The following is a 17,052-nucleotide window of genomic DNA, read 5'->3' as shown; positions in this document are numbered from 1 at the left end:
CTCTGTGTGCCCTCCAGAGAACCCCCTGCAGTGACAGCTGGCCTCCCTGCCCTTCCCACGGCAGAGCTGGCCCGCCTCCTTTGAGAGCTTTGTTGCGCTTCTCTCTCCAGATTCTCAGTCACATACAACATTGTCCCAAGCAGCTAAATCAGGCACCCATGCCCAGATCCTGCCCAGCAGGGCACTGGGACCCTGGCAAGTCCCTCTCCTAGGCTGGCTCAGTGGGGGCAGTGCCTGGAGCATTCAAACACTAAGCAAAAAGAGTTGCCTTTTTAAAAAAAAAAAAAGATATTTTTAGTGTCGATGACCTTTACTGTGGTGCTGAGGATCAAACCCAATGTCTCACATGTGCTAGGCAAGTGCTCTGCCACTGAGCCACCACCCCAGTCCCCAAAAGTTGCCTTCCCAGTCTGATTCCACCCACCTGGGTCCCCCACCCTCAAGAGTCTTGCTCCTCCCTCATCTGTGGTTGTGGACAGGGGTTGCCTAGGGACCCCCCCAACAATCCCTGGGAGGCCTCCCTGCTGGCACTGGATGTGACGTCAGAGAGGCTCCTGGTTCTCCTGAGCCTTCTTGAGCAGCCCGACCCCCCAAGCCTGGGGCTTTCCAAGACCAGTGGCCTACCACATGCAGGGTGGGGTCTGCTGACGACAGCAGGGACCACACGGACAAAAGACTCACCAGGGAGGACAAGGACACAGGCGGGGAGGGCACAGGTAGGCTTTATTAGCAGTCAGTCCCCACACGACCAGAAGGCCACACACTGTACCCACCCGGACCTGAGGCGGCTCCATAACCCAGCCCTGCAGTCCTTCCCAGCCAGGGACCCCAGGGCCTGACCACAGCTGCTAAGGCACCCACCTGCTCCTCCTGGGCCCTGACCCTGGGGAGAGCCTGTCCCTCCTGAGTCTCCATGCCCAGGTACAGGGTCCACAGGACGGCACTGGGGTGCCACTGTGTCATTTAGCCCTCCCCAAGGTCCTGCCTGCAGGAGGCCATGGCCACTCAGGGTTAGAAAATGAGGCACAGTCGGTCAGAAGGGGCATCAGGACCCAGGATCCACGCTGATGATGGACGTGTCCTCAGACACAGGCCACGGCAGCTGGCCTGTCCTCTCCCTGAGATTTACTTTGATCTGTGGAGCAGGGAGCCGGGGAGCCTGCAGAGGCAGGTGCCCGCCCACGGTCTGCCTGGAGTCAAGGTGAGGCACGTGGCGCTGCCAGCTGGGCACTGGTCCCTCAGAGGCTCAACTCCGGTAGCTGCGGAGCAGGTGCCCAGCAATCACAAGCCTCTGGATCTCACTGGTGCCTTCATAGATCTCAGTGATGCGGGCGTCACGGTAGTGGCGCTCAGCGGGCATCTCTGTCACGTACCCCATGCCGCCCAAGATCTGGATGGCCTAAGACAGAAAGCAGGGGCTCAGGAGGTGAAGATGGGGAGGGCCCTGCACCCAGGAGGAGGGGAGCACCTGGACGCTCACCTGGTGGCTGATGGCTGTAGCGGCCTCCGATGCAGCCAGCTTGGCCATGGCCGCCTCCTAACCAGCGGGATGTCAGTCAGCAACCTCCCCTGAATGGGAGCCCCCCACTCCACAGCCCTGCAGCAGGGGCGAACCTGTGGGAGACCCTTTGCACAATACCCCACAGGCCCACCCCTCTGACCACAGGGGGCCAAGGAACAGAGACCCACCCGACACCTCCCTCAGAGGGTACCCTGTGTCCCCACCCCACACGCACCTTGGTGAAGGGCTTCTTATTATCTTTCAACATGGCAGCGCGCCAGGTCAGCAGCCGGGCACTCTCCAGGGCCATGGCCATGTCTGCCAGCTTGAACTGCAACAACCCAGCCCCCTCCATCAGCAAGTACATCTCTTCCCTCCAAGGACAGGGACGAGGGGGAGGAAGACGCAGGACCAGAAAGAGGCCCCTGGCTCCAGACCCAGCTGCGAAAGACACCGCCCTGGCCCCATACCTATACCTGGATGCCCTGGAGCTTGGTGAGGGGCGCCCCGAAGGCCTGGCGGTTCTCAGCATAGTTCACAGCGCAGTCGAGGGCGGCCTGGGCAATGCCCAGGGCCTGGGAGGCAATTCCAATGCGGCCCATGTCCAGGGTTTGCTGTGGGGACCGCCTGCCTGTCAGTGGCTGTGCAGCGGGGCCCAGGGCCTGGCCCCAGGGCACTGCCCACTGCCAGGCTCACCATGGCTATCTTGAAGCCCATCCCTGGCTCCCCCAGTAGGTTCTCTTTGGGGATGCGACAGTCCTCAAAGATGAGGTTGGCCGTGGATGAGGCCCGGATGCCCAGCTTGTCCTCCTTCTTCCCCAACGTGAGTCCAGGAGTTGGCATGGGAACCAGGAAGGCACTGATGCCCTGGAAGGCCCCAAGAGGCTTCGTGAGGCTGCCAGGCTGGATGCACCAAGACAGCCAACGCAGCCTGGGGCTCCCACCCCCTCTGCTGTCCTGGTGGGAGGAGGTGCGGATTCCAGGGGGAGGGAAGGCCCCACCAGAGCAGGCACAGGCCAGGAGGGTCTCAAACAAAAGGACAATAGCCCAGGGCCCTGCCAGCCTGGCCCACCTTGTTCTTCAGTGATCTGTCTGTGCTGGCAAAGACCACGGTGGCTGCAGCCTCCCAGGAATTGGTGATCCAGGCTTTGGTGCCATTCAGGACCCACGAGTCGCCCTCGGCCCGGGCTGTGGTGGAGGCGGCTCCGGCATCGCTGCCGTTCCCTGCACCACACACAGACTCAGGCCCAGCCTCCAAGCCGGAAGGACCCCAAGCCAAGTCCTCCCTGCACACCAGGGGCAGCAGCATTCCCTTCCCCGGCAAATGGCCTCCGCTGCCCACAGGGCCTTCCCTCTGGCCGTGGGACAGGGAGCTGCACCTGGTCCAGCAGCACAGGCTCTGTCCCTGCCTCTCCCAGGGGCCCCCAGCTCCCATCCAGGTGTCACCTGATTCTGAAGTGAGCCCACAGTACCTGGTTCGCTGAGGGCAAAGCAGCCAACTTTGTCACCACTGGTGAAAGGTGTGACCCACTGCCGCTTCTGCTCTGCAGAGCCAAACTTCATGATGGGCCCCAAGTAGAGAGACTGGGAGGACAGCAGGCAGCGGTCAGAGGCCTGTCAGAGGCCTCCCAGTGGCCTGCGGTCTCCAGAGGTCCACTCCACAGGACAAAGTCCAGAGGCTACTCCAGGGAGGCGAGGGTTGGGAGCCTAGGCTGGCCACTGGCCGCTGCTCCCTGGCAGGGTCCTGCCCACCCACGGGAGCCTCCCGCAACCTGCAGGTCCCGGGAGCCCAGGAGGGCCTCACATTGTTGACGCTCATGATGACTCCGGTGGAGGCACAGCCGCGGCTGATCTCCTCCATGGCAATGGAATAGGCCAGGTAGTCGAGGCCGGCACCACCCAGCTCCTCGGGCACGTCCATGGCCAGAAGTCCCAGCTCACCCATCTTATTCACCTGGCCCAGGGCAAGGAGGAGAGAGTGAGGCCAGCCCCCAGCCCCCACTCCACCTGCCCGGGGGCAAACACTTGGCCAGGTCCCTGAGTCCAGGCAGGGGCCTCCCCCGCCAGGCACAGAAAGCTTTTAGGGGACTCCAAGGTGAGGAGCAGGGCAGCACTGTGCCCACCCAACCTTCCCTCACTCCCGGAGGTGCGCAGCGCACACCTGTGCTCCTCTCCCCGCCATCCGCCTTGGCATGTGCTGTTTCCCAAGTCACACGTCAGCAACGCCCTCGACAGACTAGTTCTTTTCTCCTCCTCGCCTTCTGTTCTTTTCTTCCTTTTTTTTTTTTTTGGTACCAGGGGTTGAACCCAGCGGCACCTAACCACTGAGCCACATTCCCAGCCTTTTTTTTTTTTTAATATATTTTATTCAGAGACAGGGTCTCGTTGAGTTGCTTTGCACTTCGCTAAGTTGCTGAGGCTGGCCTTGAACTTGTGATCCTCCTGTCTCAGCCTCCCAAACCGCTGGTATGACAGCATGCGCCACCGTGTCAGGCTTCTCCTCTCCTGATCTCACGCTCTTGCAACACCCTCACAATAGCTCTGCAGCCAGAATTTCAGGTCTATCAATGTGCTCGTTCTGACTAAGGCCTCTCTCTTTGATCATGAGGGGCAGGGACTTTGTTTTTCCTCACTGCTACATACCCAATGCCAGTAAAAGGAAAGAAGGGATGATAAGAGTTTAGGATTTTTTTATTTGGAATAATCACAATAATAATAATAGTAATTATTAATATCAAGTGCCTATTGTATGCCAAATTCTGTACCTAAGTGATTTATGTGTACTGCTTCATTTGAGTCTCTCAGAAGTTATGTGAAACAATGCTCATGTTAGCCTTTTAGTACAACTGAAAAAACTGGGTTCAGAGAGGTTAAGGAATCTGCTCCAGGCCACAGAGTATGTAAGTTATGGTTGGGACCGAAACCTGGGCAAGGCACAGAATCTTAACTAGCTTATCATACTGCCCAGCTCTGCCCCTGCTAACCTATGACAAATCCCTTAACCTTTCCAAAGGCTGCTGTGCACCTGAGATGCGGACCACAAACAAACCTACCTAACTTCACGGAGAAACAACCAAAACCAGGTGCCTCTGAGACGCAGGGAGCGGGAGGAAGGGGAAGTGCTTTGATGAACCCTCTCCTATGGTCACCCTCTGGCATCCAAAGGGGACTGGTTCCAGGACGCCCTGCAGATATCAAACCCGAAGAAGCACAAGTCTCTCGTATAAAATGGTGTCTTATCTCTACAGCATGGAGGAAATGGGTTGACTGATAAACTGACGGGTTGACTAACAGATGCTAGGCCTTGTGTAGGCCAGGTCACACACCACCCTGAGCCACATCCCCAGCTCTCTCCCAGAAACTTTCAACCATGTCTAGATGACTCTGAACCCCTACTATAATGTAAATGCTCTGTACCCAGTTGTTATATTGTATCATTTAGGGAATAATGACAAGAAAACAGGTGGACATGTTCAGAAAGAGGCGGAGTTCTTTTTTGGAATATTTTTGATCCTAGGTTGGCTGAATCCACGGGTGCAGACTCCAGGGATACTGACGCATTCTTATAACCATTTTCTTACCATTTCACTTAAAGGAATAAACTAAGAACAAGGCCTGTGGGTCTTTTCTTCTTTTTCTATAATTAATCTTAGTTCTGGATTCTGAAAGTTTTCATTCCTCTTCCCCCCAAAAAACAGTACTTACTGCACAGGTTTGTTCTGAGATTGATGAGCATTTAGTGTCACCAGGGGGCTGAGAGTTCTTATTTACCATGACACAAGGAGAAGGGGTACCTCTCAACCTGCTGGGATTGACTTCTGTGACAATCTTTGTCCTCTATGAAACTGCCTGCTTGATTCTTCCTTGGACTGTTCCCTGGGAAACTCTCTTGCAAGACTCAAAACTTGGGGTGGGGTGAGGCTTCCACACCTCAGGTCTACCCTGCATAATATGAGTGGGGCATAAACTTGTCTGCACTGTGCTGACCCCAGGTGCTGATCAAGCTCTGCAGTCCCCAAAGTGGACACATGCAAGGAAGAAGATGGCCAGGGTGCAGGTGGCACAAGGGCAGCCTCCACAGATATCCACATCCTAATCCCTGGTCATTCTGTGACCACCAAACACTTGGGGGAGGGGGTATGATCCTACTCAGAAATATTTATTTGAGGAGAGCCTGAAGAGTTAACCCAGAGTCCTTTGCCACTAAACTATATCCCCAGCCTTTTTTAAAATTTTGAGACACTGTCTAAGTTGCTGAGGCTGGCCTCAAACTTGCAATCCTCCTGCCTCAGCCTCCTGAGTCACTGGGATGACAAAAGCACACTACTGTGCCTGGCCAGAAATGAACATCATTTCAACAGGCAGGAATCAACTGGGGAGCAGGCAAGTTCAAAGTCAAGGATGGTTTCTGCAGTTTTTTTTTTACTGTGCAGAGAATGTGGAGACGGCACAGTGCTGACACAAATGTGGCTTGGGACACAGCACCTCTCTAGCCCACACTCAGGCACCCAGCAAACCTCTTTTCAGGTGACAAAAGAGGTTTGTTATGGAATGCCTCTGCTGCTGGACCCTGCATTCTAGGTTCTAGAATGTGCAAGGCTCTTAAGACTCCCGTCCAACCCTCACAGGAACCTTGTTGAAAGGCTCTCTCTCCTGCCTCCCAGCAAGAGACTGAGGCTAAAATAGCTCATGCTGTTTAGAAGGGCTGGGGACATAGCTCAGTTGGTAGAGTGCTTGCCTTGCATGCACAAGGCCCTGGGTTTCATCCCCTGCACCAGAAAAAAGAGAGAGAGAGAGAGAGACTGCCCTAGAACAAACAAACATCGACTCCCTTGGCCAAAGGGAGAACGCTCCACCCCCGAGCCTGTGTCCACCCAGCCACCCCACTTCATCAGGGAGCGCGGGTTGCCTGGCCTCTCGCCATCTGACATGGATCTCTACATCTCAGGCAGCGTGCTGTGGCCAGCCCCAGGAACATTCTAGAAAAAAAGCTGGGGATGGAAACCATACAGCTGACAATATGCTCTCATTAAAGGGCATCCTGAAAAAGGGACAGGAGACCAGCAGTGAGGGAAAGAGAGGGTGACAGAGAGGAGACAACATGAACGAAAAGAAGAAACCAAAACAAAAGAGTGCGGTGGGGGGACGCGGGGTCAGCGGGTGAGTGGGGTGACTGCTGGCGGGCCAGGCAGCCCTGGTTTCAGCATTTCTCACAGAGAGGCCTGACCCTCAGGGCCCTCTCAAGGACAACCTCCCAGAGCGGCCACAGTGTGGCTCTTGGTCCCTTGTGTCAGAGAACCAGCAACTGGACCTGCACCTTAGAGAGAGGCTATTGCCCCCGAGGGTGCCCAGTGTGGCGGATTCCACACTCCCCAAAGAAACCAGGGGAGGCCCTCCTCCAGCAGCCCACATACCACTCAGCCTCCAGCACCTGCTGCCGCGAGTTTGGGAGTGTTTAAAGGGCACTTCACCCTCGACCTTCCTGTTTGGGCACATCTTTGCCAGAAGCCAAACAACACTACCCGATCTTGGACTTTGAATCTCCAGGACTGTGAGCTAAACAAACCTCTTTTCTTTATAAAGTGAAAAGAAGAAGAAGAAAGAAAAAAAAAAAAAAGGAAGGAAGGAAGGAAGGACGGACTTCTATCAAAACAATGCTTCAAGGCACTTCTCATCTAAACTGGCATTTTAAAAATATTGAATTAATTCTAGGCACACCTTATTCACTAAACTAATTATCTTTTTTTTTTTTTTGGATGGGGGGGTACCAAGGATTGAACTCAGGGGCACTCGACCCCTGAGCCCCATCCCCAGCCCTATTTTGTACTTTATTTAGAGACAGGGCCTCACTGAGTTGCTTAGGGCCTCACCGTTGCTGAGGCTGGCTTTGGACTAGCAATCTCCTGTGTCAGCCTCGAGAGCTGCTGGGATGACAGGATGTGCGACTGTGCCTGGCAAAAACTAATTTCCTTTAAAAAATAACATATCCTACCTTGCTGAAGAGTTGCCACTAATTCAAGATAAAACCCAGGGGCTGGGATGCAGCTTGTTGGTGGAACTCTTGCCTAGCAGTTCAGAGGCCCGGGTTCCACCCCCAGCCCCTCCTCCAGATGCTGCTCTGTGTGTGGATTACAGGCCGGGATGATGAGGAGGCCAGGAGCTGGCGCTTATCCAACAGGTGCCCAATTTGGCTTAATTCAACAAAACCCTATAGGCATCTGTTGACTGCTGAGCACTTACTACCGACAAGGTGTCACAGTGACAGAGGACAAGAGTAAGAACAAGTGCCGGACTCTGCCCTCGGGAAGCTGTCTGAAATAACTGATGTGGGACACACAGCACAGAAGGATCAGGTAACTATGGTTGACGACAACAATAATTAAATATTTCAAAACAGCCACCAGAGTGGACCTTGAGTGTTCCCAACACAAAGAAATAACAAATGTCTGAGGGGACAGATGGGGCAATTATCCTGATGTGATCATGGTACATTGCATATATGCATAGAAATGTTACATTGTGTCCCACAACTATGTACAATTACTATGTGTCAATTAAAAATAAGAATATATTCTTTAAAAGACCTATGCAGGGCTGGGGTTGTAGCTCAGTAGTACAGCGCTTGCCTCACATGCATGAGGCCCTGGGTTCGATTCTCAGCACCACATAAAAATAAATAAATAAAGATATTGAGTCTATCTACAAAAAAAAAAAAGACATATGCAAGCTGGGCATGGTGACACAAGCCTGTAATCCAGCAACTTGGGAGGCTGAGGCAGGAGGATGACGACTATGGCCAGCCTCAGCAACTTAGTGAGACTCTGTCTCAAAATACAAAATAAAAATGGCTAGCGATTTGCCTCAATGATAGAGACTGATGCATTTGATTGATCCTTGGGACTTAAAAAACAAAAAAAATACATGTAATGTGATGAACACAGAGGATTATGAATTACAAATGAAATGCCCTTGGGACAGAGAAATAAGTTCTGGTTGGAAGAAATGAGAGAAGGTGGCAGGACAACATTTCCAGGTGGAATTAATAAGAGTCAGTGGGCAGGAGGGAGAAGAAAAATGGAGTGTGATCTAGAAGTTTCTATGTGGCTTTACCATTATATGAGACAAAGCAAGAGGAGGAAAAGCAGGTTTTGCTTTATTCAATCATAATTCACCAAGTGAATGAGACGAAAGTGGCTTCAGTTTTATACACATAAATACATATTCAAGGTTAAGAAGTCAAAAATTTGTTGGGGATACCATTCTGTTTCCTAATCCCCTTTATAGCAAAATGGCATTATGAATTCATAATGGTTTCTTTCACTTGTTGGTTTGCACATAAAAAGACTAAAGATCAATTAAGGTTACAAAACTAGCCACACTGATCACCAATTGGCCCTAGCCTTTCTCCTAATTCTTGGACTAACCTCCTCGCAATTCCTTTCCCCTTGACCCTTCCCTCATAAGTCTCCTTTTCTGGGGGAACAAAAATTCTTTAGGAAAAAATACCAGAAATCACTAAGGAAATTGTAGGCAGGGGGTGGTTCCGAAGCCAGTCGCTGGCTTCTCACCGACCAACGGTGCCACTATTGGGTAAGAAACTTACCCTCTGGCTCCAGTTTCCTCATCTGAAAACTGGAGATAATTAAGTGCTTACTTATCCTGTAGTCTTAAAGATTAAATAAGTTAATATATGGATATACACCTGGAATATACAAGCCTCCAAATGTTGGCTACCGATGTTATTACTATTATGATTTTGGGTTTTTGTATGATTTTTTTGGTTTTTATGTGTCTGTGATGCTGGGGATGGAACCCGGGGCCTTGCATAAGCTAGGCAAGTGCTCTACCACTGAGCCACACTACCAGCTGCTTCTATTATGATTTTGAAACATTCATGTGTAATATAGAATTCTGCAGATATGCCATATGATTTTTGTGTGTCTAGTTGTTTGAGTCTTCTGCCTGCCTTATCCTGAATTACCTTCTATTACTGGGCGCTTGGCACCATACACAGTAACAGGGATAAAAGCAAAAAGTGTTAGGCCATAGATGAGAGAAGCAAACATTGAGGAATAACCCATGCATCCATCAGCCACCAAACAAGTGCCTAGCTCATGTGGTACACTGGCCAGATCAGAAGGCCTGGCACTCCTCCTCCCTAGCTCTACAACCAGAGAGAATACACATATCACCTGCAAACAGAGGCAAAGGAGAGCAAAGAGGTCACAGATATGCAAACACCTTGTACATAATAAAACCAAACAGGGATGCTATCACCCACTCAGCTACCCTCATGCCCTGAGGAAATCTTTCCCGAGTCCCCTCCCACATGCCAGAAGGAAGAGAGGCTGTGGTCCCTTATTTCCTCCAAGCCCCATTACTGCCACAATTTGGAAGGATGAATTTGCAATGTCCCCATCCCCACAGAGCAAGCATGAGAGCACAAAGCCAGAGAACTAGTTAAGAATAGGCTCGTAAAAGGTTTTGCTTCTCTCATCAGTTGTTTTGCACAGAGCAAATATCTACATTTGTGATACTGGTAATAATTTGAGAGAGCACAATATAGGAAAAATAAACCAGGCCATCTGTCACTTGGCAGGAAGATTCCAACACACAGCTAGGACTTGAAGGCCTAAATTGCTGCTGTTGCACCAGGCCCGTCTGTATCTCCCCTCACCAAGAATCTGCCTTTTTGCACATCTCCACAAAGGCACTAAAAGTCGAGGTCACTGAGAGTATGTGTGTGGTGAGTATGGCAGGGCAGGGACCAGGCAGTCTAGATGGCACTATTCCCAACTAGCATGGGGCTTCCCTGCCTGCCAGCTGGGCCTCTGGGACAACCACACGGATGGTGAAGGAAGGATTTTGGAGCCAGCCAGACTTGGGTTGTGAAGCCTAGCAACACCAGCAAACCTTGGAAGGAAAGTCACTTCCCTTCTCTAGGCTTCAGTTTTCTCAACGGTAATGTGTAGGAGGTCATCCTCGCATGTGAACTGAGTTACCTCCCTGGCTGAGTGAGAGGCACTTAGCTTTGTCAGAGCTATTCCCCACCCTTTCCCAGGTCCAAGGGCTTGTGCAGAGGCGTGCCTGGCCACTGCCCTGAAGACCCAATCGTCGCCCCTGACCTTGGGATGCTGCCCCCCTTAACCTTCATTGGATGGGATTTTCCCTGGAATTTTTTGTTCCCCAATAAAAGCCCACTCCCTGGCGTGTTCTCTCTCTCTCTCTCACTAGTCTCTTCTGTAAACCTTGCCACCGCATTAGGTGGCTGGAGGTGGGAGCTAGGAGAAGCCATCCTGGAGCTGGTATTAAAGGTAATGAGAGTCTTGTCTCTTTAATTTAAAACTCCGTAGCAATTACTTATGAACTGAACCTTCTTTCATGAAGCCAGCGCTGGTTGCGTGGCAGAGTAATGAAAATAACAACTATCATATTAATAACTACCATTGTTCAAGTACCAGGTACCAGGCATCCGTGAAACGTGATCTCACTTCATCATGGCAATCATTCCAGAAAGCAACATGGAGACTAGATTAAGTAGGGATTTCCTCAGGATTAAAGGAGTTGACATGTCTAATACCTACAAAATGCCCAGCTGATTTTGGTACCCAGAATGCCACTTGTGTATTCACAAGGAGCTTGGAGCTCCTTGGGTCTTCCCACCGTCCGGGCACAGTGCCCAATATAATGACCACATTCATTAAGCTGGAAGAGCAGCTCCAGCACCTGCAGGACATGTACATGGGGACCACAACTCTGAAATTACTCTGACTGAAAAACAGGCAAGAAACATTTGTTTGGGGTTTTTTTTTTTTGGGGGGGGGTGGTCCTAGGGATTGAACCCAGGGGTGCTTTACCACTGAGCCACATTCCCAGCCCTTTATATTTCTATGTTGAGACAAGGTCTCACTAAGTTGCTTAGGGTCTCACTAAATGGCTGAGGCTGGCCTTAAATTTGTGATCCCACTATCTCAGCCTCCACAGGTTGCTGGGATTACAGGCATGTGATTAGCGCCCAACACTTGTACTTTCACAAACCACTGATTCAACAAGTACCTATTAAGTGTTTATACCATTTTCCTGCCATCTTGCTAGGTCAAGGGATGCACTGGTAACAGCTTAAACATTTCATTGCATATGGACTGAGCATAAATAGAACATGGGAAGGCACTTATTGGTGGGGTTCTCAAGGCTTGAGAGAAGTGAGACCTGGGACAAAGACCTAACTCTGCAGCTGATTAGTTTCATGACCTTGGGTACATTATCTAACCTGCTCATAAACTTGAGCCTCATTCAGCTCTACGATGGGGATATAATAATAACACCTTTGCCCCACAGGACCCTTGTGAGGAAGGCACATGGCCACCATCCTGTGAGCATTAAAGCATACTGACCACCTGTTATCGATTAGTATTGTTCTAGAAGTAGAATCCTGGTTAAAGGCCTCATGGTGAACTCAGAGCATTTCTGGGGTCCCATGCCTTCCTTTGAGGTTCCCTGACTCTTAGAGACTCTGGCTGTCACTGTCACCTCTCCCCCACTGTAACCAGTCATCTGAGGACAGATGGCCAAAATGGGCTGCTGTGGTTGGTGCGCTCACCTGAGCAGCCGGAAAAAGGTGTTCCTTGTCCACCTGGGCTGCAATGGGAAACAGCTCCTTCTCAGCAAAGTCCCGGCACGTCTGCCGCAACATCTGGTGTGTCTCAGGCAGTTCCACAGACTGGTAGATAGTGTGCAACCTCCGCCAGACCCGAGTATGGAGAGCTGCCAGCAGGCATAGCAGGAGTCAGTAGAAAGAGAATGAAAGAGATCTTGAATAATAATAATAGCAACAATAATTGTTAATAACAATAATCATGATCCACTCACTAAGAGCTTCTCCATCAGGGAAAATTTTGATCCCCAAGGGACATCTGGCAACGTCTGGATATATTTTGGGTTGTTACAACTAAAGGAGAAATGCTATTGGTATCCAGTGGGCAGAGGCCAGAGTTCCTACCATGCACATGACAACCCCCACAAGAAAGAATTATGGAGCTAGGGAGGGGGGCACATGCCTGTAATTCCAGCTAATTAGGAGGCTGAGGCAGGAGGATCACAAGCTCAAGACCAGTCTAGGCAACTTAGCAAGACTCTGTCTCAAGACAAAAAAATAAAAAGGCTAGAGATGTACCTCTGTTTAGAACACTTGCCTAGTATGTGCCAGCCTCAAGTTCAATCCCAGTACAGAAAAAAAGAAGAAGAAAAGAAAGAAAGAAAGAAACAAACATGCTTGTGTGGTGACAGAGCTCTTATAGTCCCGGTTACTCAGGAGGCTGAGGCAGGAGGATCACTGGGGCCCAAGAACTTGAGGCCAGCCTGGACAACATAGCAAGAATCCTCTCTAAAGAAATACATAAAGGGCTGGGGATGTGGCTCAAGCGGTAGCACGCTTGCCTGGCATGCGTGCGGACCGGGTTCGATCCTCAGCACCACATACAAAGATGTTGTGTCCGCCGAAAACTAAAAAATGAATATTAAAATTCTCTCTCTCTTTAAAAAAAAAAAAAGAAAGAAATACATAAATAAAAATGTCAGCCCAAATGCAATAGTGCTACTGCGGAAAAACCCCAAGCTAACTAAACACTTTCCAGACACTTCCATTTTATTCAATGCTCAATATGACACCAAATATAATAAGACTACAACTCCATGACTTTAGAAGAGGGTTTAAACACTCAGTTTCTTTCTTTCTTTGTTTTTTTTTTTTTCCTGGAACTGGGGATTGAACCCAGGAGCATTCTACCACTGAGTATATCGCCCACACTTTTTGAGATGGGGTCTAGCTAAGTAGCTGAGGCTCTATTCTTGAAGTAGTGATCCTTCCTGCCTCAGCCTCCAGAGTTGCTAGGATTACAGACATGAGCCACCATACTAAGCCTGAGCCTCAGTTTCTATAAAATGTGGGCAACAATAACCCTCAGCTCCTGCAAGAGGGAGGATTAAAGAAATACTAACAGTTGCACTTTGCATAGTTCTCCATCAAGGGGTCTCCTTATTGTTATTAGGGAGAGATCTATTAGATCTGTGGATCAGTTCAAATCTGATTCAGCCAAATGTGTGTCACTGCTGCTACACCTGGAGACAAATGATATGATGGGAAAGGTACTATATTAAATAGTCAACAATTAACATTACATAGGAACACCGGCTATGTGCCAGACACTGTACTAAGTAATTTATAAACCCTGTGACTTAATCCTTCCAACAATTCTGAGAATAGTAGTAATACACTGTGGCCATTTCATACTTAGGCCAACTGAGGCTGCAAGGAACTAAGTGTTTTGTCCAAGGTCACTGATGAAGTAGTTCTCATGCCTGGCACTAGAGGAAGGGTGGACCTGGGACTCTGCAGGCGTGTAGGCGCAAGCTGTGCGAAATGGGTTGAAAGTAGGGGCTTCCAGGGGTTGGGGGTTGGACAGCAGCAGGGGAAGGGTCAGGCCAGGCGGGCGCCAGGGTCAGCTGAACTGGGGCAAAGGTCGCGGGCCTTCTTGAGCGGGTGTGGCCAGCCCGTCCACCCGTGCTGGGCAGGACACGCTGACTGAACCTACGCCGCCTCGGCGGGCCGGGGCCACGGCCTGGCGTGCGCAGCCCAGGCACACTCACCTCCGCGGACGGGGCCGCAGGCCCGGGCGAGCAGCGCGGCGGCCATGGACGCGCACAGAAGCGGGCGAATCTCCGCCACCTCCGGCAGTGAGCGCGCGGGTTCCGGACTGCGGGGAGCGGGGCCGCCACCGCCGAGGCCACGCCCCTCGGATGGCAGGGGAGGGGCCGAGGCGCCCGGAGATTGGATGATCATTTCCTGCGCAGGCTAAGTGTTCTCGAGTCTGTCAGCTTGCTGTCCCTTTGGCCGTTGATAACAGGGCAGAACCAAGGATGCATCTCTCAAAAAGGCCGCAGTAGTCTTTTAAGCATACTAGGAAAGCAACCCTCAAAAGCGGGGTGCAGAGGCGGCCCGGGTAGTTTCAGCTAGTGGGGTGGAGGGGGATTGCTTAAGCCCAGGAGTTAGGGGCCAACCTAGGCAACGTCGGAGATCCCACCTCCAAACAGACAAAATGAGAGCAGCCATCGGCTGAAAACCCCATATATATAATACCTTTATTTTATTTATTTTTACGTGGTGCTGAGGATCCAACCCAGGGCCTCAAACGTGCTAGGCGAGCGCTCTACCGCTGAGCTCCAGCCCCAGCCCCTGAAAACCCCTTTTCAAAGGACCCATCTCTCCTAAAATCCAGTCCCATGACATTACGCGCTAAGCCCTAACCCTACCCACTCACCTCTGAGGCGCAGCCCCACAGTTCCCTGGCCGTCTTTGCTTCAGCCACAGAAGGCAGGTAGGCAGCTTTTCTCTTAAGACTCCAGTTTGTTCTTTCGTTGGGCTTTTGCAATCACTGTCCCCCTGCCTTTCACCCAAGCTGCCCTGTCCACAGCAGGCCAGATTTTCTCCCGAGCATATTCTCCATCTATCCGTTTATTCTTGATGCTTTACATCTGAAATTATCTTTTCATCTCCTCCACTAGTTCCTTGGGCCTCAAGAGGAGCAAAGGTTTGTCTTTCTCTGGTGGTTAGTATTTAGGCCCATGAAACGTAGTGGATACGCAGGGAGAGTTCTTTCCCCCAGAGGTGGTGAAGGTGGGGTGTAACTTCTCTGTTCTACTGTCCAATGTCCCACCTGGGGGGCAGAGGTATGAATCTGATCCCTAGGATCCTTATCAGGACACCTACACTCTGCTCCAGAAACAATAAAGGTGTCACTTGTCCAAGACCGACTGCCCTTGGCACAGTCAACCTGACTTTCACAGCCTCCCTGGAGGAAACCACACATCCCCCCCAGCTGCCTTTCTTCCCATAACTCAGCCAGGCATCTGACCCCTGTACTGACCCAACATGCCAAAAACCCTGTGCTCCACTTCCTAGAGAATAATCAAGCAAAGTCCTTAGTATTTAACATTTTGTTTTAAAAAATGAATTTAAAAAATGCAAGTCTCCCACTGGGCACTGTGGCACACACCTGTAATCCCAGTGACTCTGGAGGCTGAAGCAGAAGGAAGATCACAAATTCAAAGCCAGCTTCAGCAACTTAGTGAGGCCCTAACACACTTAGGGAGTGTTAGGGCCTGTCTCAAAATAAAAAGTGTGGGACTTGGGTTGTGGCTCAGTAGTAGAGCCCTTGACTAGCACTCATGAGGCACTGGGTTCAAACCTCAACACCACATAAAAATGAAATAAAGATATTGTGTGCACCTAAATTTTTTTAATATTTATTTTTTAGTTGTAATTGGATATAATACCTTTAATTTTATTGATTTGTATCGAACCCAGGGCCCTGCATGTGCCAGACAAGTGCTCTACTGCTGAGCCACAACCCCAGCCCCCTAATTTTTTTTTTTAATACAAAGTGCTGGGGATATGGCTCAGTGGTTGAGAGCCTCTGGGTTCAGTCCCCAGTGCAAACAAAACAAAAAAAGTCTCTCAATCCACAGTGCTTTTTTTTTTTTTTAATATTTATTTTTAGTTTTTGGCAGACACAACATCTTTGTATGTGGTGCTGAGGATCGAACCCGGGCCGCACGCATGCCAGGCGGGCGCGCTACCGCTTGAGCCACATCCCCAGCCCCCACGGTGCTTTAAAATCAAATGACTGTCATTGACAAACATTGAGGTTTTCTTTATCTTCCAGTCATCCTACCCACCTAGGCACAAGCCTCAGGGTAGAAGACAAAAAAAAAGAAAAAAGAAAAAAAGCAGGAGAAAAAGGAAAAAAGAATTATGTTTGTGAGCAGGGGGCAACAATTGCTTCAGGTGTCCCTGACCATCTAAACCAAACCCTTAATTATTTATTGTTGATGGGAACTGAACCCAGGGTCTTGTGCTGCACATTCTACCCCTGAGCTATGCCCCCAGCCTCTTATTTTAAAATTATATTGGCTATGACAATAAATATAGGTGAGCTTTATATTATAATATACGAGGGCTGGGGTTGTAGCTCAGTGGTAGAACACTTGCCTAGCACATCTGAGGCACTGGGTTCGAGCCTCAGCACCACATAAAAATAAATAAATAAAATAAAAGGCATTATGTCCATCTACAAAAAAAAAAAAAAAAGAAAAGAAATTTTAAGAGTACACAAGTTTTCTGCTGGGAGTGGTGGCACAAATCTGTAATCCCAATGACTTGGGAAGCTGAGTCAGGAGGACTGCAAGCTTGACACCAGCCTACACAACTTAGCAAGACCCTGTCTCAAAATTTAAAAAGACTAGGACTGTAGTTCAGTGGTATAGTTCCCATCTTTAAACTCCTAGTAGCAAAAATACCCCCCCCCCCACACACACACACGTGTTTTCTAATAGAGACAGAATCAGACTGATTATAAGAGGTTGAGGCAGGGGGAAAGAACTGCCTTCAAGCATGCAGAACAGGTTAAGCTCTGGAGTGGGTGTGATGAAAGTATCCTCTATCAAAACTGGTGGGGACAGTAAGACTGCCTTTGTCAAAATGCATCATACTATAT

At 50.1% G+C, this 17,052-nt stretch overlaps 1 protein-coding gene across 1 annotated transcript; it reads right to left on the bottom strand.

Annotated features, from left to right (window-relative positions):
- Positions 1-704: 704 nt before the first annotated feature.
- Positions 705-14,280, bottom strand: Acads (acyl-CoA dehydrogenase short chain). Its single transcript, XM_027923333.2, has 10 exons — positions 14,147-14,280; positions 12,102-12,265; positions 3,306-3,455; positions 2,974-3,085; positions 2,574-2,725; positions 2,198-2,368; positions 1,978-2,115; positions 1,737-1,832; positions 1,481-1,537; positions 705-1,399 (listed from the first exon to the last, which is right to left on the bottom strand). Exons 1-10 carry the CDS (start codon positions 14,190-14,192, stop codon positions 1,247-1,249), a joined length of 1,239 nt encoding a protein of 412 aa, XP_027779134.1. The 5' UTR covers positions 14,193-14,280; the 3' UTR covers positions 705-1,246.
- Between the last annotated feature and the right edge of the window lie 2,772 nt (positions 14,281-17,052).

The sequence above is a fragment of the Marmota flaviventris genome, chromosome 1 (genome assembly GCF_047511675.1).
Source record: "Marmota flaviventris isolate mMarFla1 chromosome 1, mMarFla1.hap1, whole genome shotgun sequence".
Classification (NCBI taxonomy): Eukaryota; Metazoa; Chordata; class Mammalia; order Rodentia; family Sciuridae; genus Marmota; species Marmota flaviventris.
The sequence above is the reverse complement of the archived record's forward strand: the minus strand, read 5'-3'. Positions and strand labels throughout refer to the sequence as shown.

Coding starts and splice junctions, on each gene's coding strand:
- Acads (XM_027923333.2), bottom strand. CDS start 14,192: ATGGCCGCCGCGCTGCTCGCCCGGGCCTGCGGCCCCGTCCGCGGAG. Junction 2,369..2,573: donor ACAGATCACTGAAGAACAAG/GTGGGCCAGGCT, acceptor GGGGCCTTCCAG/GGCATCAGTGCCTTCCTGGT. Junction 1,538..1,736: donor ATAAGAAGCCCTTCACCAAG/GTGCGTGTGGGG, acceptor CCCGCTGGTTAG/GAGGCGGCCATGGCCAAGCT.